The 20,648-nt window shown below is 40.2% G+C and overlaps 1 protein-coding gene across 1 annotated transcript in view; it reads right to left on the bottom strand.

The window, feature by feature from the left end:
• Positions 1 to 20,648, bottom strand: part of ttc27 (tetratricopeptide repeat domain 27) — a 100,361-nt gene that overhangs the window by 70,393 nt on the left and 9,320 nt on the right. The window contains exons 2-5 of the mRNA XM_017427223.3: positions 16,534 to 16,717; positions 13,711 to 13,834; positions 8,381 to 8,524; positions 3,746 to 3,848 (exon numbers count right to left, since the gene is read on the bottom strand). Of these exons, the coding sequence (XP_017282712.1) occupies positions 3,746 to 3,848; positions 8,381 to 8,524; positions 13,711 to 13,834; positions 16,534 to 16,717 (555 nt within the window). The remainder of the gene's footprint in view (positions 1 to 3,745; positions 3,849 to 8,380; positions 8,525 to 13,710; positions 13,835 to 16,533; positions 16,718 to 20,648) is intronic.

Genomic DNA, 20,648 nt, shown 5'->3' with positions numbered 1-20,648 from the left:
AATCATCAAAATTAAACGAAATAAACATTTGAAATATATGAGTTTGTATGTAATGTATGAATATAATATACAAGTTTCACTTTTTAAATGGAATTACTGAAATCAATCTACTTTTTCATGATATTCTAATTTTATGACCAGCACCTGTACTGTGTTGCTGGAGTATAAATCATGCTATAACAGCAGCAACAATAATACCTACGTATGGCTTTGTCTTGGTATTGGACACTTACTGCTGTCAATAACTTCCCTCTGCCCTTTTTTTAAGTTGATTCTTTTTGCAGGGATGTTGTTGGTGCAATGCACAGCTGGTGCTTGTTGTGATGTTCCGTATGTAACAAATAACTGTAGCCGAGGTTTATGGGTAGGCTGCTTTTACCTGGCAAGCTACAGAACAAAAACACATCACTACCAACTTAACTCTCAACTCAACTTTATTGTCCTGGCAGGGAAATTTGCTTTGCAGCCAGGTGGAGACAGAAATGCACATTCACCAACACCAGCACCAAGAAAAAAAAAAAAATTATAATGAGCCATGTTTTAAATTTAACTGAGTAATGGAGGAATATTCCATTGTTTCAGTCCTGGCTTTTGGAATTCTCAATCTCCTGCCAAATGGTAGGAGCTTAAACTCACCATGCAGAGTGATGAGGACGGCAGGTAATGTTCTGAGCTCTAGATGTGACTTGCTTATTTTTTCTTATAGAAAAGTCATCACTCCAGCAACAGTCAAGACAACAGGAGAATTGCTTGAACTTCCTTCAACCCTTCACAAACAGAGTCTACAACACTGAGTGTTGCTCTCAGAAGACTCTCCAAACATCTGAAATATCTTACTGTGCATAACAACGGCAGAGTGGGCCACGGCAACAAGGTCACAGGTCAGAACAAAACCCCAAACCAACAACACAACAAAGTGGTTACGCTAAGGCTGAGTAAGATAAACATTTCTTATGTTTTTTTTAGGCCAACATAAAACAAAATAAATGCACAAATGCATCATGAACATTACACGCATGTCATATCCATCATTAAGCATGACATTTCACAATAGGTTTTTTTTTTTTACATGTTTTGACTTACATAATAGGCATTCCTGGAAATAAACGATATGACAGCAGCCTTATGAATTAATGAGCTTACAGCTCATGAGTGGAGTTTTCACAAAGTACAGAGACATGTATAACAATGTTTTGGTGTTTTAATTAGGAGATAACTTGTATGTTTTTCATTCTATTAAAATTAGCCAACTTGATAACTCTTTGAATCGACCATCTATCTTTAAATTAACTCATAGATGGGTTTTTTCAACAATTAGCAGAGCAATGTCTGTCTCCGTGAACAATCTGACTCTTTAACCCTCAAACAGCAAGCAAACAAAGGCAGTCATGAGTTTGTTGCAATCTGAGTAATTAAACTAGACACTGAACGCAACAGCAACAGCATGTTCCGTCTAACAATTGTTAATTAAAGCTGTCCGACTGCTAATGAACATTGTGATTAAAAAAAAAAAAGTTGAGCAGCATCGAATAGATTTAAACGGAGCCAGACATGACGGCAGCACCTCCACAGAGCGCTGACAGACCATCTGCATGCTTCACGCAGCCTCACCCCTCGTCTCGCGTCGCGGGGAAAAGGTTGCGCGGCCGACCGCTCCTCTGGAATATGGATCAGACTGTTTAGTATCCAGCACGGACACGCTCAGTCTTCACACACTGTTGGCCGTCAACGGCAAGCTGCACCACAACAAACCCAACGTCTGCAGCAAACAATAAAGTCCAACGAGCTGCGTGCAAAATGTGGAGCGAAACGAATACACGAACCATCCTGAATGTTTTGTTTCCTCAGACAACACAATAAGGAGAGAAGCTGCAGACTTCAAATCTGAGCAAATACAATATATATGTTACTGCTATGAAAGTAAACAGCTGTTTGTGTGAATATATATTATTAAAGTTTATTGGACTTTAGGTTATAGTTTGACATTTTGATCCCTGCTACAGCCAGACTGTAGATAGGTTTTACTGAATCTTAGAGAGGTCTTCAGGTGTGTATTAGGAATGTAGAGGCCTCCCCGATACACACGATATGTGGTGATAGGTCCACAATGATTTTGAGTCTGTAGTGAGGTCGTAGTAGTTTATCACTGAGGTCCTGGGTGGATCTACGAGCGCAGCGTGACCTCTGTGTGATCTTTTAACGCGTAGCTGTATCCTGACCCGGTCCTAAAGTGGTGCCTGGGGTGTGGTGTCATAACGGGCGCACGTGGAAGTACTGTCTTCGGAACGCGTTGCTGATTCACGTGGAGATGCAGAGTGCCTCGGGGATGTGGAAAATATCAGGAAAAGTATTGAGAGTCACTGAAAGGTTTTTAAATTTGCCACGATCCAGCTACACTCCAATAGGTCATGTGGGTCACGGAGACATCAGCAGGGTCATCTTTCAGTGTGCAGAAATAAATGAATAAATTCTGTGTTCAGAGTAAATAATTAAAGTTTTAAATACAACACAAACCTGCACTTTACCTGGGGTCACCTAGGTTTGAAAATATTTTACCAAGTCATTGAAATGGTTCTTCTTTTGTTACAGCACACTCTAAACCCTAAAGTAAAATTTGTCAGCATCCCTATTTGTATTTTCTCCTCAACTTCTGCTTCACATCTCTACGAATCCGATGAGGCTCAAACAGGTGGAAGACAGAGATGTTTTGCCTTGAGGTTCTGCTTTGATATGAACAACAACTTCTGATCAGGAGTTATTTACTTAAATAGTCTTGGGAAGTTCAGACATAAGCAACTTGACTTAATATTTGGCTTCTAATTCGAGGAGGTTTCTCAGTTCAAACTGAAAGGTTTTGCTCCAGATGTTTTGCTCACAAGCATGACGGTGCGAAACTGTCTGGGAATTAAATTGAGACAGTTTTACACCAATTCGAACCTTCATGCATGTGACTAAATTATTTCCTTGGGTCAACAAAGACCTTAATGTTGTCACACAATTAGTTTGTGTGTTGGTGATGACTGTCGGCTACTATCACACCGCATTTAGCTTAACAGCTGCAAAAATGAGCGATTTATAGCAATTTTTGTGTTTCCTAAGGTTGATTAGCTATGGCAGCCATCTTGAATTTGGTTAACTCCAAAAGTTAATCAGTTATAGATGTAAATGAAATGATTACTTTCTTAGAGTTTCAATAAAATCTATCGACTGGTTTAAGATTTCTCTTTCAAACTTTGCTAAGTATCTCAGTATGGGAAGCGTTGTCAGATGTGACCAATCATGGAAGCTCCAATACCGCCACGTCTGTCACTGACGGACCAATGCGTGCTCGCCATGTTGGGCGCTGTCCCCCATTTATAAGCGCCCCTGCCATACATCTGGTATTCTCACATACACTTCTTCTGTGACCATGCAAGCAGGGCAGTGTGGTGCGATACCTCACTCAGTTTTCAGAGAACCAGGGTTACCCTGGTAACCAAAGGATATTTTGCTAACAGACAGACAAAAACACATATGCACACACAGGCAACTACATGATCACCCACTGCTATGAAAAGCAGGCGATAAAAATTGTGCCAGCTCGAGAGTTCTGCAAATGATTTGCAGCTTGTTCAGCAAGACGATGAAACAAAAACGTCTCAGTTAAAAGCAACTTAATTTAAGTCTAGGTAAAAATGAAATACAGCGAAGGTGACAACACGTGGGAAGGCTGAATAGAGTTTTAATTAGGAACATGTCCACAGACCTTTGTCCATGCTGCTGTGGGCCAAATCAAGGAGCTGAGGGGAACGGGCCTCCAGGATCTGCTGGTGCAGGTTGATGTAGCGGAGCGTCCACCAGGGCATCAGCTGCAGTTAGATAGAAAAAAAAAATGTCTCTCAGTCTGTCATTTTAATCAAATGGATTTATGTCTGGTCCCAGTCAAATGAAAGTTGAGATCAGATGGAGTCATTCATTATATAAATCCAGAGAAATAAATACAACACTCACTTAATGTCTGCGCAACACAGTTTCATACATTTACATTTCATCTGCTGAGATTATTTCAAGAAACTGGTCAAAAACTACACGTTAGAGAGATTAGAATTCGTCTCCGGCTGTGAAAGCAAAGTGGTTTCAAAAGGGACATCAGATTTCTGTTTTACTTTGAATTGATGAACGAAACATGCATTCGGCTCAGAAAGCAAACCCCTGGGTGTAAAACCACACGACGAGCTGATCTTCAGACCCCATCAGCACAAATAAAACATCCAGAGAGCTGCACGCTGAAGCAAAGTGCTGAGCGTGCACTAAAAAACAGCTAACTCCTTTACTTTTTGCATCTGACAACAACAAAAAGCAGCAGACAGGAGAAGAAAAAAAAAAAAGAGAGAAAAAGAAGGGGGGCGGGGATGTGTCTCAGCCGACTCGGTATATCTTCTGTTGCAGCCCCCGCCATCATATCCGCCTGTTCCTGTTGGGAAGTGAACCGTGTGAAAAGCTCATTTGTGTATCAGCTGGTACATATCTGCTGCGTTTTCCGATACGAGAAGTCTCCACATCCTGAAGGTCTAATTGTCTGTCTCACCAAATCAATGTCCCCACGCCTCGTATACGTGCTGTTCAACCGTCCATGTTCATATATTCAGGACACCTCGACGAAGAGCGTAGCATTCTTCTAATGTCCCGCAGTGGGACCAAAGCAGCTCAAATTAAAAGGCCTAGAATTCATTGAAGGAATGCGTACTGCCCACGTAAGATCATCTTATGCTGAGTATGTGTCGAGTATAACTCTCAGCTACTACCACATCAAACTTCAGCTCAATGTCTGTAAATTTCACTGAGTTAGAGCTATTTTTGTGCTGGTTAATGTTGATTAGCTGTAATGGCCGTCTTGAACTGAGCTGACTCCAAAAGTTATTCAGTTGTAGATGTACATCCAACGATCACTTTCTGAAAGCTACTTTAAAATCCATCCAGAAGCTCATGAGATATTTCGCTAACAGACGAACAGGGCTGGCAACAACAGTTACAGGGCAAGTTTTGAGCAAAGATCTCAAGCAATGAGTAGCACTCGGAGTATGTTGTGGAGATGATGCTCAACTACCACCGCGCCAAATTTTAGATGAATATCTGTGAAAATTGGCTGAGTTATAGCCATCTTTGTGTTTCCAGCAATCAGCTGGCTGTGGCGGTAAATTTGGATCGGGTCGATTCCAAAAGTTTACCAGTTGTGGATGCACACCCAACGACTACTTTTTGGATGTTTTATTCAAATCTGCCCAGTGATTTATGAGATTTTTTGCTAGTATGACAAATGCACACACAGACATGTACAAAACCAATCAAACAGGGATGCAGCTCATCTAAAGAAAGTTACAGAAGGAACGGGACAATGGTGGGATAATATACTTAACACCCCCCACACACAGTGCTGACAGTTTATTTCCTTATAGCTCATTAGCATTGAGAGCACATATCAACACTAAATCAGCCAACAGCAGAGAGGTGTTGAGGCATTAGTGTCCAGATGTTGATGATTTCTAGCCTTTGATGGCTGATGCAGAATGTCTCTTGGGACAAGGATTTCCTGTGGCACACCTTCACTTTAATTTGCTCCACAGCTATGGTTTCACAACTTTTTATAACAAGTACCACATCAAAAAAATACTGAGCTTTCCGAATACCATCGTTATGACAGACAGTTGTACAAAACAACTGTACAAGCTCATCTTAGTAATTACTACATCGGCTGTTTTAGTGGGCCCTGGTACCATTTAGAAATTTGGTACTGTTTAGTTTAGCTTTATCTTCCTGTACACTTAGTTTAGTTCTGTACATTTAGTCATATTTAGATCTGTTTAGTTTAGCTACTATTTTTGACTGTCTTAGCTCATGCTTAGATATGTCTGGTTTTACTTCAGCTGTATAGCGGGCCTGGGGTACTTTTAGATAGTTCGGTACCGTTAGTTTTAGTTTTAGCTTAGTTTAGTTTTATTCATTTAGTCATGCTTAGATCTGTTTGGTTTAGCTTAGCTTATTTAGACAATTAGTTATTTATCATTGTATTTTGTACCTGTCTGTAATTTTGTTCATTATCATGTTCTGTAACTCTGTCTGTAATTTTGTTCATTATCATGTTCTGTAACTCTGTCTGTAATTTTGTTCTTGTGTTGTAAAACACTTTGAGTCACCTTGTGCTGAAAAGTGCTATATAAATAAATGTACCTACCTACCTACCTACAAGCTTATATTAATGTCAGACAAAAAAAAAAAAAAGCAAATTGTTCAAAGCCCTAACTTTGGTTTAAGGATGTGGCTTAAGAGGATAAGGTTCCATGTATTTGTTTTTGAGAACAGCTCCACATACACTGCGCTCTTAAAATGATTTAAATATCAGTAAACTAAGGCAATTACACTTCTTTTATGACTTTCGGAGGAGTTTTTGTTTCTCATCTAAGGAGATTCCACATGAAATGTGTGAAGTTCCAAGATTTTAAATTCATGTGAGATGCCAGCAACTCGCATGCAAATCACCGTCCCGTGCTCTCTCCTGTGAGTCGTTAGGGTCTTTGCTGACTGAATCAGTGTGAACCTGGAACTGGGATTAGATTCAAAACTGCACTGTATGTTCTGGAAATAGGGGTGCCACAAAAGGGGGGAGCCCAGGGGGGGGGGGGCAATGGTCCTCCCTATTCAAGTTTGCCACCACAGTTAATCGACCTTATTAAACACAAAAAATGATTATAACCCAGGCACTTTTACAGATACTGGGCTAAAGTTTGGTGTGGTGGTAGCTGAGACTCATCCCCAACACATATTTTGAGCGCTAATAGATCACAAAAGATCTTTGTTGCATTCTGCCAAGGAATATTAGTTTCAAATCTGAATACGAATTTAAGTGAGGAGAGGATAAGCTTTAATGTGCTGAGCAGTGATGCTTTGTAAAGTAAAATAAACAAATTAAGCGTAACTCCCATACTACAGTACAGTCATTGTTTTAATGTTTAAAGTTAGACTTTCTTGTTTGACAATGGCAGCTTCTTTCCCTCCTCTTTCAAACCTTCCATCTTCTCCGTCCAAAGCATGTACATTACATTACAGCTTCTGTTTGGGTGAAGCGGGTTTTGTCAGAGGGTGTTGTTAGGTTTGAAGTGCACTGAGCTCTCGTGTCTCCTGTTAATTAACTGTGTCTGGAAGGAAGCCGCTCGCTGTTAGTCCTTTAAACCATCAGAGAGTGGACAAATTCAGGAGGCAGCTGTCAAACATCAAAGCCCCTAAAATCTTCATTAACCGCTCAATAATTTTAATGTGCTTTACTTTGGAGGACAAACAGACTGAGTGAGAATCTTGGGCTGCGGCCAAAATTACCGTGTCTGCTAATGCACTGCTCCCTATAAAAAAAGGACACTAAATAGTTTATCTCGCAACAGGCGGCGTAAATTCAGATTTCAGACACATCATAATCACTGCCAGCTACTGGAACTTTCAAAGACATCTGTGAAAAACACTTTATAAAATAGGTCAAGTTATACTGAAGGCTCCCCGGTATGGAAGTTATTGATTACATTTTATTTTCTCTTTGTAGTTTTGCTTTTGGCAATGTTGGGCAATTATGTCAATTATATTTTATATATTGAGCATTGTTCCTTGTGCAGTATTTTTAACAAATGTATCACAAATATCCCGAACCAATTTTAAAGGCTATCTTTTAAAAAATAAAAAACCTAAACCCCAGGAGCTTCGCTTTTCCCACACACTTCTAAGGCATCACAGCTCACTTCCCATCCTATCCATAAAACTCCAGGAAAGTTCACACTTCACTCTTCAGCTAGGTGAGTGTTAGTGTGTGGTTTATTCATGGGTGATGCTTATTAAACGCCTGGTGTGTATTTAATGATGTTTATTAGACTCAAGAAGGGCCTTTAAAGCGAGCAAGTTTGAATCCTTTTGGCTTTTTGTACGTCCAACTCTCACTCTCCACCCTGGAAACTTGATTTTTGATTTAAAACAAACAAACAGGTCTTCAAACTCCTGTGTTTTATCTGAACTACACATTTTTGCTTTGCTTTGGTGCTTTAGGTAGTATTTCTGCCTTTTTCTTTTCTGTTGTGGCAGTTAAAAAAATAAAATAAACTATAACCCTCACACTTAGGTTGAATTCATTTGTTCCCATAGAAATGGTGACATCATTAGCCAAAAAGTCTTACCTGTGGTACGAATGGCTCAGCTGTTTTCAAATCTGTTAAACTAAGAATGCAAAAAATGGTGGTCGAGTTGTTTTTCAGAACATAGATTCTGTTTGGGGACAATTTACCTGAAAATTTAACATTATTACTGACATTTTCTTAAGGTAGCTCAGTTTTCCATTACACTTTATCCAGAAGAAGGCCAGACTTACCTGGAGGCTGTCCATCTTGGCGGAGCACTTGGTGAGAATTACCCTGGCCAGCAGGAGGAGAAAAGGGTTAACCACCAGGCTATACACCGACTCCCCATCCAGGAGAAGACTGGAGTGAATAGCATCTGTCAACGACTGAGACTTCTAGAAAATAGAGAAAAAAATATATATACATATATTACTGGAGTGACTAAAATTGTCATACAATCAAACAAAATTTAGTGTTTTTTGACCAGATTAGAAGACTTCTATTAGTGCCATTCCAAACAGTGTCAGATGTAGGACATAATATAAATGATCTGTTCTTTACCGGGATCTAAAAGTATTCAAATCTAACCTCAAGAGAACAAAAACACCACGGATTTCATCATGTCATGATTAAAACAAAAACAAAGACAAAATGAATAAGACCATTTCTTAAAAGGCCATTTCAAAACAAGTTTATGTCTATGATTCTAGAAACATAATTCGCAAGTGGAAAACATTTAGGACAAGTGCCAACCTTCTCAGGAGAGGACATACCAGTAAATTCACCCCAAGGTCAGACCGTGCAATGCTCCAAGAAACTGGAAAACACTCCAAGAATTCCTTCTCAGACTCTACTGGCCTGAGTTAGCAAGTTAAATGTCAAAGCTCATGACAAGACAACTGGAAAACAGACTGAACGACTACGGACTGTTTTGGAAGGGTTGATGGAAAAAGCATCTTTGCTCTAAAAAGAACATGGGATCATAGCACAGATTTGCAAAGTTACATCTAAACGAACCCCAAGACGTCTTTTAGACAGATGGTACCAAAGTAGAGCCGTTTGGTTATGGTCAGTTCCATGTTTAGTAAAAAAACAAAAAACAAAAATAAAGCACATATCAGCATAAAGACCTCATAACAACTCAAGCACAGTGGTGGAGGGGTGATGATCGGGACTTGTTTTGCAACCACAGGATCTGGGCACCTTGCGGACACAGAGTCAAGCAGTAACTGCTCTGTAGACCAAACTAGAGTCAAACACAGGGACAATGACCCCAAACACAGCAGCTAATTTACAACAGAATGGTTCAAAAATAAATAAATCAAGGCGCTGCAGTGGGCCAGTCAAAGTCCAGACCTCAACCTGACTGAAAAGCTGTGGTGGGACTTTAAGAGAGTTAGGCAGAAATAAATGTCTGGAAGTTCTACTGAAGTGAAGCAAGGTTGAAAAGAAGAGTGGACCAAAATTCCTCCACAACCATGTGAGAAACTGATAAACCACACATAAAACACCAATTAGGAGTTATTACTGCTAATAGTGGTTCTACAAGCTATTGCATCATGGGTTGCACTTAGTCTTTTACCCACAGCTTTTCAATTTTAGCTTCGAGTAAAACTGGGATCACTTGGTGACATTCAAACCACTGATTGGTCAAAGAGAATCATGTACTGATAGGTGTGACCATCATCGTTACAGCAGGTCACACCGACACACTTTCTTGTTTATGAAGCTGTTAAAAAGTCCAGCACAGAATTTACAACATGATACTAAATGTTTTATTAGTGCACAAAATGCAGATTATAGCTACATGAATGTTAGCCGATTTAATAAACTTGAGTAAGATTAGCAGATTGATCTTTAATTTTTCCTCTGCTGACTGAAGGAGAGCTTGAGTTTTGTAGCGCTCAGACTAAAGACCTTTAAACCATTTTCAAACCAAATGCAGCCAACTCCTTAAATACAATAAGCACTCTACTGCCTTCGCCTTGCTTGTTGGGGTGCTGAATAAAAGCATGTAATAAACTACTGTAATATACTACAGTAAGGAAGGGAAGAGCTGTCCTGAATAGAATCATACTGTACTGAACTATATAACAGAAAATAACCATTAGAGCTGCCCTTGTGCCCTTTGTGACCCGTTCAATCAGATACATAATACCAAACCTTCAGCACAGGACTGTAGGGACTAAAAATGCTTCTGACACACTAAAACTCCCCTACCGAAGAGCAATCCAAATGGTTTTTATGAATACAGTGATACATCCTGATCTGAGTCATAAAGCTGAGTTGTTATGACTTTCAGTAGCCTCAAGCTTTATCTGTTCCCTCATCCAAATCCTCCAGGTACACAGAGGGATCCCAGTGTTCCCAGACTGATGCAGAATAAAATCTCCACTGTTTTGGTTTTGACCCAAGTTTTTCCCTTTCTGGAATTGTGAGGCCAGACACGTACTGAGCAAAACTCATTTCAGCTGCTTGTATTCATGATCTATCCTTCCTGTCACCAGCAGAGCCTCGTACACAGAAATGAGAGTCGGGAAGCTTGGCTTCCTCCGACCACTACAGTCAGTATGAAAACCTCCTAGGACACATTTTTGATTTGTCACAGCGAGAACAACATGTGTCACCATGATAACACTGATGGCTCTGTTCTGTTCAAGTGTCCCAGTAAGCTATGGCAGAGTGACACTGATTAGGTACATACAAAACCTACGTCTGGAAAATTAAAGTGACAAAAGGTAATGGCAGATTACTCTTTTTGAAAACCAGTGACTTCTTTTTGCACCAACACACTCTTGTCCAGATTTACCAATGGATTTGTGGTATTTGACAACACTAATCAGGACTTTGCCCATCTGTTTTGTTCTCTAAAAAAGGGAGACAGGGGCCTCAAACTTCGCTGCCAACCAAACAGAGCCTTTCTGCGCCGATGCAATCTGTTTACATTAAAATTAAGTCTTATGCAGCATTTGGGAAAAAATAAACATTTAATTTGAACTATTTGAATTTGTATATATCCCAACTTTTCAATAATCTTTTGTCCGAAGATGAATTAGGACAGTCACTTTTAATTGGGTGAATCTTAATGTAATCATTAATTTTACATTACATATTTTTATTTAATTGGCAATACTTTGTAGAATGTATCAACTAAAACTGATAGTCATAAAAAAGGTAAACATCAATCAATACCTTTTATAGGCACTATGTATTTTAGTCATTTACTTGATTTATTATGACAGTTATTTTGCAATTTATTGACTACTGCACTCACTGGTTTCTTTTGTTTATCTTTCACTGTTCTGATGGGGTAGATGCTGGGGTGGAGAGTGTTCTTATAACGATAAAAAAGGAAAACATTTGTCACAGTCACTTGACATAAAAACAGAAGAAGAGTGGACCTAAGAAGAGAGGACCTGATCCTTTAGATGTTGATGAACATCCGAGTCCTTGACCTTAAAGAGCTGGCCCTCCTGTGTTATGACATGTGCTTCTGTAGTTGTTGTTTGGTTCCTCCTATATAGAAAAGGTCACACCACTCCTTAAAAGACTTCTTGTAATTCTCAAAACCAAAGTTTTAACCCACCTGTGTATTTGCTGCCAGATTTAAACGTTTAAAAAACAGCAGCACCTTCTTTAAGGGATAAGAAAAGAAGACCACACCACAGTCACCCAGTCTGAAGACACAACTATGTGCAAAGTTAAAGTTTTGTCACTCAGAGTGGCAGCAAATGCTTCAGGTCTGCTGCCTCGATCACAGACTGTCTTATTTACCATCACCACAAGGTTGTCACGTCTGGGTTTTTTTCCCACACTTACCACCTCCCAGGAAGATCTTCAGAACATTTTGTAATGAATTAAAAAGGAAACGGAGTCGACCTTTCACTGAAAATAAAATGACTAGATTTTTATTTCTTGTACAACTCAACTAAAGAGCTGTAACAAGACATTTAGAGAGATGTGCAGAAAACGTATGCCCAACAATTTAAATGAACTGAGTGGGCCTAAGCTCCTCCACAACCATTTGAGAAAAAGTCAGAAAACGGCTTCTTTAAGCTATTGATGCTGAAGGGAGTTCTACAAGTTGTTCAATCAAGGAGTGGACTTTTCCCATTTTGGATTTGATTTTGTTTAATAAATGATATGATGGGATCAGTCGTATTTTGGTTCAATTGAGGTTATATTTTAATAATCATAGAACCTGATGACCAGATGCATCTTCTCCCTGTGCTCACGTGGATTTACTCCAGTTTCCTCCCACAGACTAAAAACATGCCTTTTAGGTTGCATAGTGACTAAAATTGTCCCTCGGTCTGAGTGAGAGCATGAATGGTTGTCTGTCCCGTTTGTCTCTACGTGTCCCTGTGGTGGACTTGTGACCTGTCTCGCACAGTGATGGATGGAGATCGGCACCAGCTGCCCGCAACCCGGAAAGGAGAAGCGGGTAAAGAAAATGGATGAATGGACGACCGGATCATTTCATTATGTCCTGATATGTAAAATCCTAGAACTGAAAGATGGTGGACTCTCTTTCCCACACCTGTACGCAGCTGCATGCGTGTTTGTATGAATAATTCCGTTTCACATTTTCGCCTGACATCTGACACCAGAAGTGAAATGGCATTTTAAAGAAACACTTGTGCTCACATCCACTGCTTTATTCTGTATTCAACTGGATACTCCATCTGTTGCCATCACATCCCAAGAGGTATTTAAGCCTCTTCTGTTGCTCCGAGCTCCACATGACGACGGCTCGGCTGTGTTTGTCCTCCCTTTCACCTGTGCTGTCATGCACGTATAGACGACCTGCTTGGTAACACGGGCTCCTTGGTGTGACAGCACATAAATCACTGACGCCAAAGGAATTACTTCGATAAAAGAAATGGCCCTCTCCTCTACTGTAATGGCTGGATGAAACGCACTATTGTGCAGTGCTATGAGGAAGCAATATCCTGAAGCTGGTGTAATTAGGACCCCAGAGATGCTTCATTACTGGGAACTTCTCCTGAGTCTACAGCTCTTCGTTTCTACATTCCTCTCCGAGCTCAACCCTAACGCAAAATTGGGCTTCCACTCAGAAAACATTAGGATTCTACATATTCAAAGAGAAATAATACATAAAAAACAACCAAGAATTAGTAAAACAAATGAATTCACATAATTGTTCCCAGTATTAACAAAATGACTATTTAAGGGTGCCAATATTTCAGCACTGAAACAATATTATTACTATTTGATGAGTTTATTTTTCCATAACTGTTTGCCACTCCAAGAGTAGTGCTGGAAAAACCCAGAATAAAAAAAGAAGCTTGATGGGAAATAGCATATTATGATTTCTAGTAAGGATTTATCATACAGATGATGTCATGGTGTGAGCCATTTAAACTTCCAAATCTGAAATGGAGGGCTGACAAGAAAATACAAAAAAAACAACAAAAAAAAAAAAGAGATTTTTTAATGAAAAAGAGCACTTGCGAAGAGGTATCTCTAAGGAGACTCGCTATTGTAAAACAAAAAAGCTGCCGGAGATAAGATGATACACGACACAAAAGCAGGAGTCAGCGATGAGACGGTGCGATACCTGAGAGGACAGCAGGGCCGGAGGCAGCGAGTCACACATATGAAGGGAGACCGGAGGGCCGGTCCAGTTGCTCTGAGTAAACGTGTGGAGGCAGGACACGGCGAGGGCCATCAGCGCCAGCTCCCTGCAGACAAACATCGGGCACACGGTGGATTTAAAGCACAGAAACACCACAGAGATGATTCAAGATAAGCAAAAAGGGTTTCAGGGTTCCTTTCCCATTTTGAAATCCAGACTTTAGCGTTAGGGTAACTTGTAGCTCACCAGAGTATGCAACATATGCCAAATAATTAGCATTTATATAGTACATGTTTAAGTTATCACATTATATTTTATAATGGAAACAAAAACTGACTATAGTACTGTGCAAACACTGAGTCATCTCTAGATTTTCCTTCTAAGGAGAAAGATTTTGGAGGCAAAGTAAGAAATAAAAAAAGGCTGGTTTAAATCTTTTGCACAGTACCCAATGTTTACATTTTATTTATAATAAATGTGGAAAGCACTCAACTGTTTGAGGTGTTTATTTCAGGAAAAAAAAAGGAATAAAGTCTGGAAACACAAGTGTTTTTCCTTACTACATGTTATTTTTTATCAGTATTCCTGAAAAATACTCCAAGCAAATTCCAGACTCTTCCAAAACTTCTCAAGACTGAGCAGGAATCCTAAGTTTCCCGATCAGACGAAAGCTTTTTGTTTTTTCACAGACATATAAATTTCCAGAGAATCATGATGACTCAGCACTTCTTTTTACCTGACAAATCTACCTCTGGGCAGAGAGAGAAGTCTAAAAAACAGACAATCGTTGAGAGGCTGTACTACATTTCAATTATAATGAAAGAGAAAAAAAAGAAGAAGAATAAGGAAGATGACGGCAGAGAGAATAACTGGAGCCAATCATGATGATGGTGGAGCAGGAGCAGCAATATAAGCTGCATTTAGTCACAGACAATTCCCCTGAGACTCAGAGGGGAGATGCTAAGCTGTCCTTATTAAAAATTAATAATTCATGATAAAAAAGGGGAAAAAAGGGCAATATGGACGGGGAAGAAATAACTGCTTCCACCTGAAAAATATATAAACAACCAGTTCAACAAAGTCATTTTAATCAGTAAACACATCGGGAATTATTTATTCCATTTTATCCAAAACTTATCAAAAACAGTAGAAATGTAAACTTTGTTTCAATGCAGTGGTAGAACAACTAAAGAACCGGTTCTGTTCAAAGAACAGAACAAAAGTACCACCAATGGTACATAACAACCAGTCTGACATTTCTATGTTACTCAGATGTGAAGCTGGAGTAAGGTTTTAACATAGGGGTCTCCTGTGACCTTGAAATCAATAGGGATCATCCTCAACCCAGGTGTTTGACATCCCTGCATTACACGGCTGGAGACTTGGACCACAGGCAAGGTTTTCACCTGCGACCTTGAAATCAATAGGCATCATCTTGGACCCATTAGGTGTCCAGGAATGTCTATCCTTAAAAAAAAGTGTTTGTAATGTGTTGTCATTAAAACTAAAGATAATTCAATAATTCATTGATTTATTAAGATTAAACATGTTGGCAGAGAGAACATTGTATAACCGGCACAATGCAGCTCAGCATCTAATCTAACAACAAGAATTGGCAGATTGCAAAGTCAGTGCTATCATTGGAAAATTTCAATCATTTGTTTCCCAAAATAGGGCACTTTACACACATTTCCATATTAAAGCTTTCACTACTTCCTGTCTCCTTGTGCTGAACACATGAGTAAGAGAAGCTTAATGGGAGTTGACTGACAGAAGTGAAAAGAAGAGCCCATCAGAAGATTCACAGGTAGTTTGTGGTCATAATTAGACAGATATCATGATGTAAAATTCACAAAATTATCTAGTGAGGCATCTGCTTCCACCCTCTCTGTGTGAAGACACTGAGGTCGTATTCAGACCTGACTCATTTGGTCCGCTTTAATCGAAGCAGAGTTCGTTTCCAGCGTTGGTACGGACTTTTTGTGCAGGTGTGAATACAGTCATGCGAACTCTGGTGCAGATCCAACAACCGGACCGAGACCCGCTTTTTGAGGTGGTCCGCTTCCAAACGAACTCTGGTGCGGTTCGCTTCTGGTGTGAATACAGACCGGACTTGAACCGAACTAACTATGCAAAGCATGGGCCTTTTTGGACTTCACGGGCCACCGTTGCTAAGCATCATGGGACAAATAGCATTATTTGCTTCTTCGAGTTGCGGCACGCATTTACCGGCACCGTTCCAAAATTAGAAGTAAAACGTCATTAAACCGACGTTGAATGAGCTGCTCTTGAATTTCAAAATGGTACTGTAATTGTACCAACAGAACGAATGTGCACATAACAAATCCAGCACGCAGGACTTCCATCTTTATTTCCGGGTCTGTGCTCTGTACTTCAACCGCTGCCCCCGTCTTTCTGTCCAATGGGAGCAAAGACCGTCACCCACGTGGCTTTGTTTATAAATTATAGTCCGCTTACAAAAAAGCACAATGTGAATGCAAACCGCACCAAACGAAAAAAATAAAGTCCACTTTTGGTCCGGACCAAACAAGCGGCCCAAAGGACTTTCCTGGTGTGAATACACCCTGAAACAATTTGTGCTGTACTTCAATGAACCAATGACCGGTGCTCTTATGGCTGTCATGAGGAGAAAACTTTTAGAAACTGTCAGTACTTTTTGAAGACGAGCTTTAAAAGTCTCCACAGAGAAGCACTGATGTGTCTAAAACCCTGAAACACACAGAAACAAGATGTCTGACTAATCTAAACCCGTCCTGATTACCAGCTACGGTCCTGCCGCATCACCTGTTGGTCCGGTCATCGTTGGAGCCATCAGTCAGATACAGGAGCAGCCGTCTCTTCAGGTACGTCTCGACGTCCTCCTCCTCACTGCAGCTGCCGTCTCCGGCGAGCAGATCCAAGACCTGTGGGCTCAGCAGAACCGCCTCGAAGTCCCCCTCCAACAAGAGCTGCAGCAGAGAGCCCGTCTCTGAAAGGAGACATTAAACGAGTCAAATTGAGAAAAGGGCTCGCGGCATTCTAGCGAAAGGATGACAATTCTAAACAAGAAAACGTAAAAAACGACCCACGCGGATGCATCACGAACAGCCTTTTTCAGGGAGGAATCCACAGAACCGCGGGACAGTTTCAAACACCTGACGACTTAATGTTTCTCTCTCCAGTAATGATTCCACTCAATCATCCCTAATTGTTTATTTTGTTGGTTTCAAGCATCAGCGGTATGTTGTGTGCTGACTGATGTGCATATTTTAACATTTTAGCCACAGATGATGTCATAATCTTGCTTTTTTTTTGTTTTATTATATAAAGCTTTAGATTTACCAATCACTTATTTGTCGTATCGAAAAGAAAAGCCATGACTGTACTGAAACTGGAATCTAATCCAGCTACCGAGGCCCCGTTTCAGCTTCTCGTCCACACTGTGAACTGACTTTTTGGTGAGAAAAATGGAGATCTTTCTAAAAACTCTTTTTAAGATGTTCAAGAGGGGTTTCTGTGGAAAGGTTATGAACAATTAACTTCTTACCTGTCGCGGATGGCTCATTTCACGACCCCATTTGGAAAAAAATAAGGTGTAATTCTGACCAGACTGACGAACTAACGACTGGTTTCTGAGGTCTATGAACGTTACACTGCAATCAATTTTGCCTTACGCATTTATCTACGAAGAATTCTGTGGGAATTTTCAAGGACAAATGGTGGCAACAGCAGCTAGCTGTAACATTTCCGCCAGAAAAATAGTGTTATATGAAAATGACATCAGTGTAAAAGTTTAGAAAACAGTGATTACATAAATGGGTATTAATTTTATTGTTTAGATTGGAGTTGTTTTAATACAGCAGCACCACTCGGGCCCCGCACGGACTCGCTGTTAGCTTGTTTGAGGCCATTCAAAGAGCCTTCTACAACAGGTAAGATATTAATCGTTCAAACTGCTTCACTAGAGCCGATCTTGTCATTTAGCGCCTTTCAAACAGTTCAAGGCTTGTCATTTCTTAGAATCACCAGGAAGGAGTTGTGTATTTGCATGAAAGACTTCTTTACGAACACCAACAGAAACACGGTGCTCGAAGATCCTACAAACACAGCAATCCACCCACTCTCATTCGTTTGATGTTTTGAACCAATTTTTAATCCAATTCCAGATCCTCATTAAATCTGCAGGCAGGCTGAACCATCCCCACTTTGCATTATATGACAGCGTGAGCTTTCAGTCTGCAACCTTGTACTCTGTGATGAGGAGGGCCAGCTGAAGAGGAAGATCTTTTGATTGGTGGAAAAAAAAAAAACTAAAGTTGCCATAGAAAAGAACAGAGGGGAGCTACAAGGCCACCTCTTGCTGATCAGAAATAATGGTGCTGCCCGAGCTCCCAGTTTCAAATCTACCCTGTCTTTCATTAGCTTTTTATTAGAGGAGGGAACTGGCTTGGCTCATTAGCGCTGATTGCTTTGTGTTCCCAGGTGGAGAGAACGGAGGGCGAAGACGGAGAAAGAGACAGAGCTGGATAACAAAGAAACAGTGGCGTGTGTCCCGTACAAACAAACATCTCTTAAATCCAAGGGAAGAGCGTTCAGCCCGTCCCCAGACAGCACAGCATGTGCGGAATACTAAAACTAATATTAAGTCTCATTTTCTGTTTCGCAAACTTCGGCTGGCTGCCGCAGCTTCGTGAGCAGTGTTTACAGGTAAATAGAAACTGAATGTTTCGCACGTAGACAATTTTGGCTCGCTAATGGTTTAACAAAAAACACACATTCTCATTCACGCCTCTGAATGCATCCAAAAAAAGATTACAGTCTGAGGCTGAGGGGCGAGGCTGCTGGACCTTAGGTAATTCTAGTATGTCAGCAAAAATATAAAACTCACCGAATGTATTTTAAGTAAAAACTACTTGCATAAAAACACACTTTTTTAACTTTGTAATGATGCTGCTCCACTCTTAGTACTCGTCAAATGGGGTTTTCCTTCTATTTTCTATCGATGGGCAAATATTTAAATATTTAAAGTGTAGTTAAAACTGGCCCTGTCTACATAGGAATGTTTTTTTTGTGAAAACAGTAAAGTTTTTTTATTGTTTCAGCCATCCATCCACATGGAAATGAGGTCATGAAGCCCCAGCCTCGTGTTTTCATGTAAACAGCCTAAAGAAATAAAACCATGTCGTAGACCCACCTCTAACCTCTAACCTACAGCCCTAAGAGTGATAACAATCTATGGCCAAAAAGGTTTTATCACTTATAATAAAGAAACTTATAATAAAGAAATTTAAAAAAATGTTGCAGGAAAAATACTACACTGTACATCAAGCACACATTTCAGAAACGCGTAGAAAATGGGAACGTCTGTCCATCGCTGGACACTGGGCCTGAAATCGTCCATTATGTCCATTTATTTAGACACATATGACTCATTGTTCTGCACTTTTGTGGTCTTGTAGTTTAATGTGACACAAAGTTTAAATTCTACTTCGTCATCAAGCCAGAAAAAAAGCAAACAAAAGAAAAACAGATTCCGTTCTTGCTTTTGTGTAAATAATCATGATTTACAACATTGATGTAAAGATTTATAAAATACTCTTTGCATAGCCCTCTGGTCTTGGCCCTGCTGCTTGCTTCTCAATCCAGTTATCATTAAACTTATTTGAAGGTCGTTCAAAATGCTTCCTACAACAGGTAAGATATTAACTGTTCATAAGCTTTCATTTGAACCTCACTTCAAAAGATGGCCATGCTGGTTGATGACAAACAATACTGTTATCTTTTCTGTTATCTGTTAGCTTCTTGTTGTTCACTTCTACAGATGTCACGCATTAAAGAAGTCCAAACTGATCAGTTCAGGCTTACTTTTAGAACTAAAATTACATTTTTTTTTAAACAACAAAGAACTATAATTTTATTAAATCTATGTTCTTTGTATATAAAGTGTTAAAGTATCTGAAAAATGAAAGAAAAAGCAGCCCTGGAAAAATGCAACTGACCAATCACACGCCTCTTGGATGAAAATTAAAATTCGGTTAACCTTTCACTCTTAACACAGGCTCACGCTCGCACACGAAGCGAGATTACTTGTCCACCTCTGCAAACAGCCATCAGTCAATCCCGTGACCCCGTCACTGTGCCCTTGGCTTTAATAAGGTGCGATCGGCGTTGTAAAAGAGCTGAGGAGATTTTCATCTCACCGCCGATCTAATGAAACCCAGGGGCTGCCATAACGGCTCGGCAAGGAGGGAGTCAGAGGACGAGGAGGAGGACGACCAAGGCTCGGGCTTTATGAGAGGGGAAAATGAACGCCTGAAGTATGGCCACACGTTTAATGAAATCTCAGCTCCTCTTCAGGCCTGCCGATGAAATGGATGCAATTATGGAAAACAAGGGAGAGGGCCCTCAAATTAGTCCATAACTCATAAAGGTTCCAGCAATGAGCTGCAGTTAATAAGGCAATTGTGAATAGGATCTGCAAACGTGTACGTGGCTGAGCAGCAATTTAGAGGCAAGATGAAGAATCGGGAAATAGCTCACATGGGCACAGCAATTTCCTTTGTGTTTACAAATCAGTCCTCAACAGAAAACTGCACACAGACACAGGCTGGTGGTCTTTGTTTCCACCGGAGAGGTGGGCTGAGTTATTCTGGTTCCGTTTCTTTAGTCTGCCTTTAACACTCAGGGTCTCCTGCTCTTTAAAGACCGTTCCCTTTTCGATATAACAGGAAAATACGATTCATTTTGACACAAGGTTTTGCTGCAGGCAAAACGACAAAATGACTTGAGGCAGCTTGACACAAGAAAGCTGAAAGCAAATTTAACCTAAACTCGTTTGGCAGCACACATCATGTGCGTTTAACCTTCCGTAAAATTTCCAAATAAAACTGGATACAAATTGGATAAAATTTCAGCTCCTC

This window comes from Kryptolebias marmoratus, linkage group LG22 (assembly GCF_001649575.2).
Source record: "Kryptolebias marmoratus isolate JLee-2015 linkage group LG22, ASM164957v2, whole genome shotgun sequence".
Classification (NCBI taxonomy): domain Eukaryota; kingdom Metazoa; phylum Chordata; class Actinopteri; order Cyprinodontiformes; family Rivulidae; genus Kryptolebias; species Kryptolebias marmoratus.
Note: the sequence above shows the minus strand (reverse complement) of the source record. Positions and strands in the feature narration are given on the sequence as shown.